Source organism: Musa acuminata, chromosome BXJ1-6 (assembly GCF_036884655.1).
Source record: "Musa acuminata AAA Group cultivar baxijiao chromosome BXJ1-6, Cavendish_Baxijiao_AAA, whole genome shotgun sequence".
NCBI classification, from domain to species: Eukaryota; Viridiplantae; Streptophyta; class Magnoliopsida; order Zingiberales; family Musaceae; genus Musa; species Musa acuminata.
In genome coordinates, this window is record NC_088332.1 from 38,686,326 (window position 1) to 38,698,698 (window position 12,373).

The following is a 12,373-nucleotide window of genomic DNA, read 5'->3' on the forward strand; positions in this document are numbered from 1 at the left end:
CATGTATAGATGTCAAATATCTCACTGCGACTATAAGATTTAGGAAAACTAAATGCATGGAGGAACTTTTCAACAACAACAACAAATAAGAAACCATATTTCTTTTCAATCTGTGCATGTTGCTGTTGTTTTAATACCTGTTGTCAGTAGTCAACTACATATGAGTTGGAATCTCTTCCTTGTTCTAAAGCGTGATATTGACTAGATTGCAATCCATAAAGCTTACCGACGACTGCGTCTCATCGAGCTCACGACGCACGTCATGAAGCGTCAGTCAACCCAACCTAACTCTTTCAAGTCTGAATGATACTTGCCACCCACTTAACGTACAAATTCTTCGGCAGGTTTCTGACCATTATATTCATATATTTTTCCCGCGGATTAGTCACAGTACGGAAGAAAGAAAGAAAGAGAAGTAGCTGATACAGAAAAGAAATGTGATTCGAGTCTTCGGCTTTTGCTATCTCCGAAGAGCTTATTAGGCTTTCCCAGGACGAGTTGGTGCAGCAAAATGCCTTAAACTGGGATCCAGCTTTGAGATGTGACATGATTACTGCAGACTTGTTAGTTGGTGGGATCCCATGGCCCCAGGGATTTGATTACTCGGGGCATCGTTATGTGCAAGTTTGACTGATCCGTTCGCCTGCTGCTTGTGTGGGAAAAACCTTCCTCCAGATGAAGAAACTGGCCATGGGAAGGGGATGCTTCAGGTCGAGGAACATGGCCGTCATCCCATGTTCGATTCTTCTGTCGTTCTCTCTGCTCGCTGTTCAAGTTGGAGGTCAGTTTTCGGACGGTCTCGGTAAGTAATCCTATCTTGCTTCCCGTTTAACTTCTTTCAATACCATGTTCTTCGAATGTAGGTTTTCCATGCAATTTGTTTACAGGAACTGTTCAAATAAGACATCTTCCTGTAGATAGCAGTAGTGAAACATGGATCTGACAGTCCGATGAAACATAGATCATCTACGGAAATAGGATTTGTAACTAATATCAAGTATGGGAGCACCTCAGATATCATCTACGAGAGGCCCTTTCGTACATCGATCTAATGAAATTTTCGTTTGTTGGGTTGATGTGTAGAGTGTTGGGGTTGGTAATTAGATTTTGGATTATTAAGGAAGAAGAATAATTCCTAATAAATAAGATTTATTCCTATGGATAGATCATAAGTTTTAATGTTCTAGTGAGAGGGAGAGATGGAATACCATCCGAGTTTTTTTTTAGTGGATTGAAAAAAGAGTTGTTTCAAGTCTACATCAGAGAGTATATTAGGGGTTTAAGTTAAATCATGATAAAATATTTTTTTTTATTAAATTTATTATATAATAAAAAATATTTTTTTAATATAAATAGAGAATTATCGATTCACATTAATATTGTATTGACTTTTTGATATATTTTTTATTATTGATATTAAAAATGTTTTTTTATTTCAAAGTCTTTTTTCTCTCCCTAATAAAAATATCGTCCATCTGTTATTCTCAAGAAATTTGATAGAAAAAATAGTTTCACTCTATAAAAGAATAGTCTTTAAATTATTATGTTTGTACCATCTACGAAAATAATCCCTCTACTAATTTCTCTACAATCATTCACCTATTGGTTTCATACATAAGAGGCTAATTGATTGTGATCATCCCTTATTTAAGATATTAACAAATGTCTTAATGATCAATTACAAGAAATAGCAATAGCAACAACAATTCGAATGATAATTGGTTTTACAATTAGACTAAATGTATCCATATATTTCTCTCTTACAGGAAACATATATTTCATATATCATATTTCTGTATCATAATATAATATACATATTTCAATGAACATATATTTCATATATCATATTTCTGTATCATAATATAATATACATATTTCAATGAACATATAGATGCTCTAGGCTTGATGTATATTGTTGTTGTAAACTGTGTCAACTACTCTCATGCCTTTTCTTCTTCCTACAGCCTCTTCTCTACTCAAACACATTTCATACATCTCTTCCCAGGTTTTATCAGCCTTGATTGTGGATATGGACGTGATGCTCAAGCATATTACGTGGGGCCATTATCCGGTATAACATACGTCTCTGATGCTCCGTACACGGACAGTGGCGAGACTCATAACATATCCTCAGTATACGCATCAGTAACGCTCCCCCAGCGATTCCTCACCGTGAGAAGCTTCCCAAGTGGAGCTCGGAACTGCTACACCTTCAAATCAATGACCCCACGGCTTAAGTATCTCATCAGGGCATCATTCTTTTATGGCAACTATGATTCCAAGAACAGTTCTTCTGTTCAGTTTGATCTCCATCTTGGCGTCAATTTTTGGAAGACGATAACTGTGACCAGCAGATCGAACGTGTATTTCGCAGAAACTATCATGGAAGCCACAACCGATCTGATATCAGTTTGCCTGGTGAACACTGGTCGTGGAACTCCATTCATCACTTCGCTGGAGCTGAGACCACTCAACCGCACTCTTTATCCTGTCGTGAACGCATCTCTCAGTCTCATTCTCTCGTCGCGGTTTGACATGGGCCGGATAGGTGGTTATCTGAGGTCAGTCACACGAGATCCATCAGCATAGCTATTGATCCATTTGAGATTGATCTTTCTTTTCGCCTGATAACATAACAGGTTTCCTTCCGATCGCCATGATCGCATCTGGAATCCATTTGACGACACAACCTCTTTGACAAAGACATCGACTAATCTCCCAGTCGAAAATCCTGTGGCTGATCACTTTGAGGCACCTCTTGACGTCATGAATACTGCAGTTGTCCCTGTGAACTCCAACAAACTGGAACTCAGTTTGGCAACAGAACCCGGGGGCCTCGATGAATACTACGCAGTCCTATACTTCTCTGAGCTGAAGCCACTGCTCCAGAATGAATCGAGGCAGTTCTTCGTCTACCTCGGAGGAACCTTGCTGAATGATGCCAAACCCTTCACCCCGGACTACCTTTCTTCCAGCGCTGTATACAGTACAAACCCTACTTCAGCACCCACTCACTACAACATCTCCCTTGTTTCCACAAGCGATTCCACCCTTCCACCCATCCTCAACGCAGGGGAGGTGTTTTCTACAATGCAGAACACGATTGTGCCATCGGATAGCAGAAATGGTAACGGTGATATGTATGTAATCCACTGCTTCTTTATGTTGTTAGTATCTTATGTTTGTTTCGTTCTGCCATATTGTTCAATCAGTCGATGCAATGGTGGCAATCAAAGGAACGTATGCTGTGAAGAGGAATTGGATGGGCGATCCATGCATGCCAAAAGCTTATGCTTGGGATGGATTGAATTGTACTGTTGATGTAGCTGGAGTTTCAAGGATCACTGCAGTGTGAGTTTGTAATTTACCATGAAGATAATGCAGCAATTAAACAAAAGAAAACATGGATTTTAGGAAGCAAAAGGAACATGGATGAACACAGTAACGGATTTCACATGTTCTACAGAAATCTTTCGCATGGTGCATTGACTGGCGAAATATCAACTTTTTTTGCCAACCTCAGTGAAATCCAATACTTGTGAGTACTTTTTCTGGAGTAGGTGATATCAGCTTCGTAGTGTAATCTTGGCAATATAAATAATCTGATGTCAATTGTGCAGGGATTTGTCTTACAATAAATTGACAGGGTCAATACCAGCTTTTCTAGCATATCTGCCATCGCTGAAGTACCTGTAAGTATTCCTAATGACTTCTATGATTCGTTTGCTGAAACTATTGAGGCTTAACTTCAAGAAGCTACTTGCAGAGATTTGGCAAACAATGAACTGAGTGGATTTGTACCTTCTTCTCTCATTACAAAATCACAGAATGGATCACTTACTTTAAGGTTTATTTCCTTCTCGAAACCTCCCATCTCTCTCTGTTTTATGCCTTATAATTCAACGCCAAGATAAAACATAAATTAAATCCTTGCCATGTATTACTCATTGCAATTCATCACCATTTTTCTCCAAAGCTATTAATTGACCTTGAAATCCTTCAAATGGTAGAATCGAGGGCAATAGGAATGTTTGTTTCAATGCCACTTCATGCGAAGCAAAGCGGAAAAAAACTGCATCAACTATTATTGTGATATCTTGCGTAGTTCCTGTCATTTTGTTGCTGATGCTGGTAGTCCTCTGCATCCTGAAAAAGCAACAAGGTAGTCTCTTCTTCGTGCACATTCAACACTGTGATTTGCGTTTAATGGTGTGTATGTATCTTCTTGAAATCTACAGCCAGAGGTAGACACATGAAGGGGTCGAAAGAATACACGTTCCAGATCGACAATCGACGATTCACATACACGGAGCTGAAGAAGATCACGAAGAACTTCGACAGAGTTCTTGGGAAAGGAGGGTTTGGGACTGTCTACTATGGCCATCTGGAGAAAGGCAATAAAGTCGCTGTGAAGATGCTGTCTCACACATCATCAGACGAGTTTGTCACCGAGGTGGTAATCTGTTGCCTTCCAGCTTCGATCATGCTCGGCATCTTGTTGATCCCACTTCGTTGCAGGCCCAGCATTTGTCGAGGGTGCATCACAGGAATCTGGTTTCTATGATCGGCTACTGCATTGATGGAGAGCACCTGGCTTTGGTCTACGAGTACATGTCTCAGGGAACTCTCAAAGAGCATCTTAGAGGTTCTACCTACACTCTCCGCATTATGCCACATTACTACTCTGTTTGTACACACATCCTCATCAACTCAGCAAAGAAAAGAATCTATTACATGCATTCTTGGATTGACCTTTCAGTGGAATCACTGACAACTCGTCGTGTCATTTTAGCAGAGTCTCGCGGCGTTAGATCTTTGAGTTGGGAACAGCGACTCCGAATTGCTCTCGAAGCTTCACAAGGTTTGAATCAAATACAGATTCTCTGCACATTCTTCAACATGTATAGAGAGAGAGAGAGAGAGAGAGAGATGTTGATTTGCTTTCATTATGCATTCATGGATTTGAATGATGTGTAGGGCTGGAGTATTTGCACACTGGATGCAAGCCTTCACTGATCCATAGAGATGTCAAGACTTCAAACATCCTCTTGAACGAAAGATTAGAGGCCAAGATATCAGATTTTGGACTGTCCAAGGCTTTTGAAGATGATGAGCGTAGCCATGTATCAACCAAGGTCGTCGGCACCCCGGGATACCTTGATCCAGAGTATGTCATGTCTTCCATTCCTGCAATCTTCTTATACGACCAAGTTAAGAGCATAAGATCAATGGCATTTCATATTCTGTGACTTTCAAGGTACTACGTGAAGAACCAACTCAGCGAGAAGAGTGATGTGTACAGCTTTGGGGTGGTTCTCCTGGAGCTGATCACAGGCCAACCTCCCATACTGATTGGTTCAGAAAATATTCACATAGTTGAATGGGTTTACGAAAGGCTTGCGAAAGGGAACGTAGAGGACGTCGTCGACAAAAGCCTGCAAGGTGAGTATGATGTGAATTGTGCTTGGAAGATTGCCTACGTAGCTCTCAACTGTGCCATGCAATCCTCCACCAAGAGGCCGACGATGACGGAGGTGGTGATGCAGCTGAAAGAGAGGTTGGCACTGCAGAGTAATCTTGATGAGACCCAACTCGAACACAAAAACACTCTGAAACTACTTAAAGAACATGGTGAGATGCACCGGATCAGTCCGTTTGAGATCGAATGTGCAAGCATATCAGACAAAGATGGTCCATCAGCAAGATGAACTTGATGTGACTTCTATCATCTCTGCTCCCAGTCTCCGTCGCAGTTTACATGCTTAAAATTGTTTGGATTCCTGTGTGCTGTATATTATGATGTTGATTCTGATATCAGCAGTCCACTAGTTGTTTCCTTTCCCATACCACTTCGAAGGCTAGGATTAAAAGCATATTGCATTTCGACAATGAGAAATTCCAATATTATACTTGGGCGTCAGTCTTTTACTTCTGGAATAAGTCATTATCTATCTGAATAATAAGAACATTGAACACTGTAACATCTATGTAATATCATTGAAGAATACTCGGTTTATATATGGTTACGTGCTGTGTGTTATTGCCTTGTGCTATTGACCAGATAGTTAACACGGCCTGCTTCTATCCTAAAAGATGTAAACTCATCCGAGAAGCTCATATGGATTACGTGGGTATGATTCGTGCCGGAGGCTAGGGTGACGGGTGTCTCCTGAAGTGTTGTTGGCTCATGGAGATCGACCCATGGTTGTCTCAAGGTACGGCTAGTCTGTTGAAAAAAACTCAGGATCATCCCGAGGTGTACCTTGGTTTTGTCTGGAAATACTTTACATCACCTCGAGGTACTCCTTAGACACGCTAGGGTCCTGCGCAAATGGTCAGTGTCATGGAGTTTCCCGACCTAATCCCTTCGTTGCCTAAGTCATTAGAGTAGTCGGGGAGGGTTTAGTAGAGTTCAAAAGAGTTTAGGATGAGCCTGCTTGCCCCATCTGGTTTCGAGGGCTGGCTTTTATACTTGATTCATCGGTAGAGGGTTGCTAGTCTGTCACGAACTTAGTGAAAATTGCCTAAGTCGTGAGGCACCATTGTGACAAAGTCACGGACTTCGCTTGAGTTGCTTAAGTCATGAAGCACACTAGCGCCAACTTCTCGGACTTAGTTGGGATTGCTTAAGCCATGACGCACCCTTGTGATATGCATCCACAAATGGTCAACCAATTTGTAATCTCACTTAGGTTTCGAAGGACCTGTAAAAGAGAAAGTTAATTAGTTTGAAAACGAGTGACGGACAAGTCCCGACGTCTCGCGAAAAGGGAAGCTTTACAAGCAATTCAACGAGCACCTTGTATGTAGGAGAGAAAAGAGAGAAAGGAGGAAAATAAGGACTTTAGAAGGTTGAATAAATAGTTGCAAGTCCACAAACAACTGCTAATCGGGTGCTAGGCGTGAATGCAAGTTCCCGTCAAGTTAACATGCGAACTTGTGAAGATTGTTCAACGCTCGACACTATATCGAAGCCCCATCCCCCATGGTGCCACCTAGGTGGTTCCAGGGTGCTAAGATGGCTGACATTTTACGTATAGCAATGGTTTGTAGAAAACAGGCCATGGCATACGAAAATGGAGCCATTTTGGGGCAGTTTTGTCCGGTGTGGCAAGTGGTCGCACTATAGCATTGCAACCTATTCAAACTTATATTTTTACAAGCAAAAACATACAAAACTAAGGCAAAACATATTGGCAAGCATCTATACATATATGCAAAAGCAACGAACGATTCATTGAATGAAGTTGTTGCGGGTGCACGACGATCGTTCATGACATTCTCCCCCACTTAAACTGTCGATGTCCTCATCGACGCTTGTTGTTCGTTTTTGATGACTACTTTTTCATATTGTAGGTCCTCTTTAGGCTCCCAACTTGCTTCGGTTTGGGGAAGCTTTCGACACTTCACCAAGTACTCAATCTGCTCAGTTCTGTTAGGTAACTTAATCTTGTGATCCGCTAAAATGGTTTCAACTTGCTTCTCGTAGGAGGCTCTAGTGGAGGGTAGCTGAGTTGGAACACTTCAGAAAGCATCTTGTGGATCTAAGTGGTAGGCTTTCAAGTTGCTGTCATGAAAAACATTATGAATTTTGAGCCATGCCGGTAGCTACAACTTGTAGGAGACGTTGCCCACCCTACTGATAATTGGGTAGGGCCCTTCATATTTGCGCACCAATCCTTTATATATTTTGTTCATAAAGAATTGGAGTGATGTTGGTTGGAGTTTTATCAACACCAAATCGTCCACTTTGAACTCCTACGGTCGCTTTTCTAAGTCTGCTCACTTCTTTATTTTTTGGTCGTCTTCTCCGAGTAATCTCGCGTAATATCTGTATTTCAGAGCCATTTTTTTACAAAGTAATATGCTTGATATGAAGTCTAAGAAAATACTCTCCCACGACTTTTCTGGTATAGGCAACGACTCCAAAAGTCCTACCGACTTCCGCTGCTCTACCTTGTCTTGTTGGCAAGTAAGGCACGTTTGAACATATTCCTCTACATTAGTCCACATCTTTGGCTAGTAGAAGGCCCTCTCCACGAGAGCCAAGGTTCTGTGAATACCTGGATGTCTAGTCCAAAGGGAATTATGACACTCTCTCAAGAGTTCAAGCCTCAAATTGTCCACTCGAGGAACATAAACCCTATTCCCTTTTGTGTAAACGAGTCCTTCCTGGACCTAAAATCGTCATACTTTATCTTCTTTGATGAGCTACATTAGGGTTATTGCTTGGGGATCACTGTGTAGTCTATCCCTGATCTTGGAAAGGAAGTTAGAGTGCAACTGACTTGCTTGGTCTCTACCCTCTAATTGTATGACATTCACTCGCTTCACTTTCCGGCTCAATGCATCGGCCACAATATTTGCTTTTCCAGGCTTGTACTCTATTGTCTTATCAAACTCAGCCAAGAAGTCCTACCATCATGCTTGCTTTAGGGAGAGTTTCTTTTGAGTTTCGAAATAGCTCAAAGCGATGTTGTTTGTCCTTAGCACAAATCACGATTCGAGAAGGTAGTACTGCCAAACTCATAGACAATGGACCACCGTTGTCATCTCCTTCTCGTGCACTAGATACCGCCACTCGATCTCGTTGAGCTTGCGGCTCTCGTAGGCCACTAGGTGACCCTCCTGTATAAGTACTCTCCCAATAGTGAAGTTTGAAGCATTTGTATGGACTTCGAATAGCTCCCCATAGTTTAGAAATTTGAGCACTAGTTATTCCAACACAGCAACATTTAGATCTTGGAATGTAGCTTCACATTTGTTAGACCATCTCCAAGGCTGCTCTTTCTTCAGCAACTCCGTTAGTGGAGCTAGATGCTTTGAATACCCAACTATGAAGCGTCGATAGTAGTTGACAAAACCAATGAAGGATCTCAGCTCCGACACCTTCTTTGGAGTTTGCTATTCTACAATAGCTTGCACCTTTGATTTTTTCATCCGAATGGAACCATCGGAACCATCACCAATTCGATGCCTCAAGAATAAGATATCTGTTTGAGTAAAGTAATACTTCTCCCTTTCATGAATAAAGTGTTCTCCATGAGAACCTTGAAAATTGTTCGAAGGTGCTTGATATGCTCCTCAAGTGTTTGACTATAGACGACAATATCATCCAAGTAGATGACCACAAACTTATCCAAACACTCCTTGAATAGTTAGTTCATAAGAGTACATAATGTGGTCGGAGCGTTGGTCAAGTTGAAAGGCATCACCAAGAACTCAAATGCTCCATATATGGTCATGTGGGTAGTCTTTGCTTCATCGGTTTCAGCAATGCAAACCTGCTAATCCCCCGACCGAAGGTCGAGTTTGGAGAAATACTTTGCTTTGCCCAGTTGGTCGAATAAGTCCACGATGAGTGGGATAGGATACTTATTCTTCACCATCACCTTGTAGAGGGCTCGATAATCGACACATAATCGGAGGCTTTTATCTTGTTTCTTTTGGAAAAGAATTAGAGCTCCAAATAGTGCTTTGGAACTATGGATGAGACCACCACATAGTAGTTCATCTAACTACTTTATGAGCTATGCCAACTTTGGAGGGGACATATGGTATGGTGGTCTCGCTGGAGGCTTCACTCTTGGCTCCAGCTCAATATGATGATCCATGCCTCTACGTGGTGGTAGAATCTTCGACAACTTGGGTGGCATAACGTCTGTAAACTCTTTCAGAATGTTCGCCACCACAACAGGTTCATGAATGACCTTCTCATCGAGTGACTCTAGCTTCACAACAGCCACGAATGTTAACTCATCTTTTCATACCATTTTCTTCAATTGTAATGTCGATATCTATTGGGGGACCCTAGTTCCTCTTCAAGAGATGGGAACCACACAGGGGTCGTCACCTTCCATCGTACATGGGTAGTTTAGGAATGACATTGACACTAACTTCACCACGTGCATGAACTCCATTCCAAGAATCACTTGAAAGTCGTCCAGTGGCATCGCCATCATATTTGTGCTTCCGCTCTATGTTTCGATTTTGATGGAAACTTCCTTTCCCAACCCAAAGATCTGCTTGGCCTCCAAGTTCATCGCTTTCATCCGACTTGGGTTCTTCTCTAAGATCATCCCTTGTCGCTTTGCTTCTCAGTCGGTAATAAAGTTGTGGGTAGCACATGTGTCCACCATTGCATAGGTCATTTGATTATTGAGCTTAATGTCTACGTACATCAGCTCGCTGCTCCCTGCTTTCTATGGTTTTGTCTTCATGTTCTCCCCCACTTGACCCCTTATAGCATTCAATAAATGCATTGCTCTCATCCGGGGTCCTTGCGACTCCTCATCATCCCTGCTTGATTCTGAACTACTCGAACTAAGAGCGACGACCTTGCTCTTGTCCAATTTGGGGGTGTGGATAGAAGTTATTAAGGCATTGAGTGCTTATTTTTGTGGGCACTACTTCACCTTATGCGGCTCTCCACACAAGAAGCATCCATCATGTTTTGGGGCCTTGCCTTTTGAGCTTCACTCTTTGTGGGAACTCTTCTTCCTTAGCTCACCCTTGGGCTCCTTCCCTCGAAAATATTTGGAGGGTGATTTCTTGAAGATTGTTTTCTTTTTTCTGAGTCCTCCGAGGAAACAAAGTTGGTGAACATTTCTGTGCCCGAAAATTACTTCATATAGTCTCGAATGGAAGTACTTTGGCGGAGTTGTCTCAGTTTCCTCCTTGTAATAAACTCGGTGTTCTCGGGTATGAACTGAGTTCTCAACTCCCACTTCAAGTCCTCCCAAGTGTCCATCCGACACCAACCTTGTTGGATCTCCTCCCAACGGGTTCGCCACCAAAGTTTTGCATCCTCATTCAAATACATGGTTGCTATCGAAACTTTGATTTCTTCAGAATCAGACCTCATAGCCCGGAAGTATTGTTCCATGTTGAACAAAAAATTCTTAAGCTCTTTAGCATCTCTAGCACCCCCATAATATTGTGGCTTGGGTGCTCTCAAGTTTTGTGACGGCGCAACACAGATGTTGCTCCCTCTCGCATTTAGTGCCATTGTGAGCAACGTCACTTAGGAAGTGAGTTCTGCCATGACTTCGTACAGATGTTGCAATCTATGGTGTCGTTTGATAATCGATCAAGTAGGGCCTCCACCTTGTCAATCCGGGATTCAGCTTATTCTTGTGAGCTCTCTACCCCAAGAAGCCTTCTTTGGCCATAGTAGAGTTCCTCCAAGCTTGCTTCAAGAACATCTAGGCGGGTTTCCGTCACTGTGAGTCTCTCCTTATGGCTCTTTTTCCCGGTTGGTACTCTAGATTGTGCCTCTTCCATTCGCGGAAAGTAGCTAACTTCTCGCTCATTATGTTCGCTGTCCTGAGCGGCTCCAACAGCATGAGAATGAGTTTGCACTTGTATCCCACCTACGCTTACTTGGGGCAAGGGTCCGACTTGCCCCGTCTTGCTCGATTCGCCATGATGCTTTGCCATGGTGAGATTGCAAATTTTCTTCACTGCTTGCTTGCTCTGATACCACAATGTCACAAACTTAGTTGGAATTACCTAAGCCGTGAGACACCTTTGCGGCAAAGTCACAAACGTAGCTTGAGTTGCATAAGTCATGAAACACCCTTGCACCAACTTCTCATACTTAGTTGGGATTGCTTAAGTCGTGACACGCCCTTGCGATATGCGTCCGCAAAGAGTTAGCCAATTTGCAACCTCATTCAAGTCCCGAAGGACTTATAAAAGAGAAAGTTGATTAGTTCAAAAATGAGCGACGGACAAGTCCCGACATTTCGTAAAAAGGGAAGCTTTATAAGCAATTCAACGAGCACCTTGCGTGCAGGAGACAAAAGAGAGGAATGAGGAAAATAAGAACCGTAGAAGGTTGAACGAATAGTTGCAAGTCCACAAACAATAGCTCCCTAGGTGCCAGGCGCGAAGGCAAATTTCTGTCAAGTTAACGTGCGAACTTGTGAAGATTGTTTAACGCCTGACACTATACCGAAGCCCTATCCCCCATTGTCACGAACGATCGTCATGCACCCGCAATAACTTCGTTTAATGAACCATTCATCGCTTTTGCATATATGTATAGATGCTTGGCAGCATGTTTTTCCTTGGTTTTGTGTGCTTTTACTTGTAAAAATATAAGTTCAAATAGATTGCAGTGCTATAGTGCGACCGCTTGCTGCACCGAGCAAAACAACCCGAAAATGGCTCTGTTTCTATGTACCATGGGCTGTTTTCTATAACTCATTACTGCACATGAAATGTCATCCATCTTAGCATCCTAGAACCACCCAAGTGGCACCATGGGAGATGGGGCTTCGTGTAGTGTCGGGCGTTGAACAACCTTCACAAGTTCGCACGTTAACTTGACGGGAACTTACCTTCGCGCCCGGCACCCGGTGAGCAGTTG

The 12,373-nt window shown here is 42.4% G+C and overlaps 1 protein-coding gene across 1 annotated transcript; it reads left to right on the forward strand.

Annotated features, from left to right (window-relative positions):
• The first annotated feature begins 503 nt into the window (after positions 1-503).
• Positions 504-5,932, forward strand: LOC135676870 (putative leucine-rich repeat receptor-like serine/threonine-protein kinase At2g19230). Its single transcript, XM_065188529.1, has 13 exons — positions 504-802; positions 2,006-2,561; positions 2,640-3,127; positions 3,213-3,351; positions 3,467-3,538; positions 3,621-3,692; positions 3,767-3,847; positions 4,011-4,162; positions 4,239-4,453; positions 4,519-4,645; positions 4,796-4,861; positions 4,978-5,167; positions 5,258-5,932. The coding sequence occupies exons 1-13, from the start codon at positions 676-678 to the stop codon at positions 5,706-5,708; spliced, it is 2,736 nt and encodes a 911-aa protein (XP_065044601.1). The 5' UTR covers positions 504-675; the 3' UTR covers positions 5,709-5,932.
• Positions 5,933-12,373: the final 6,441 nt, after the last annotated feature.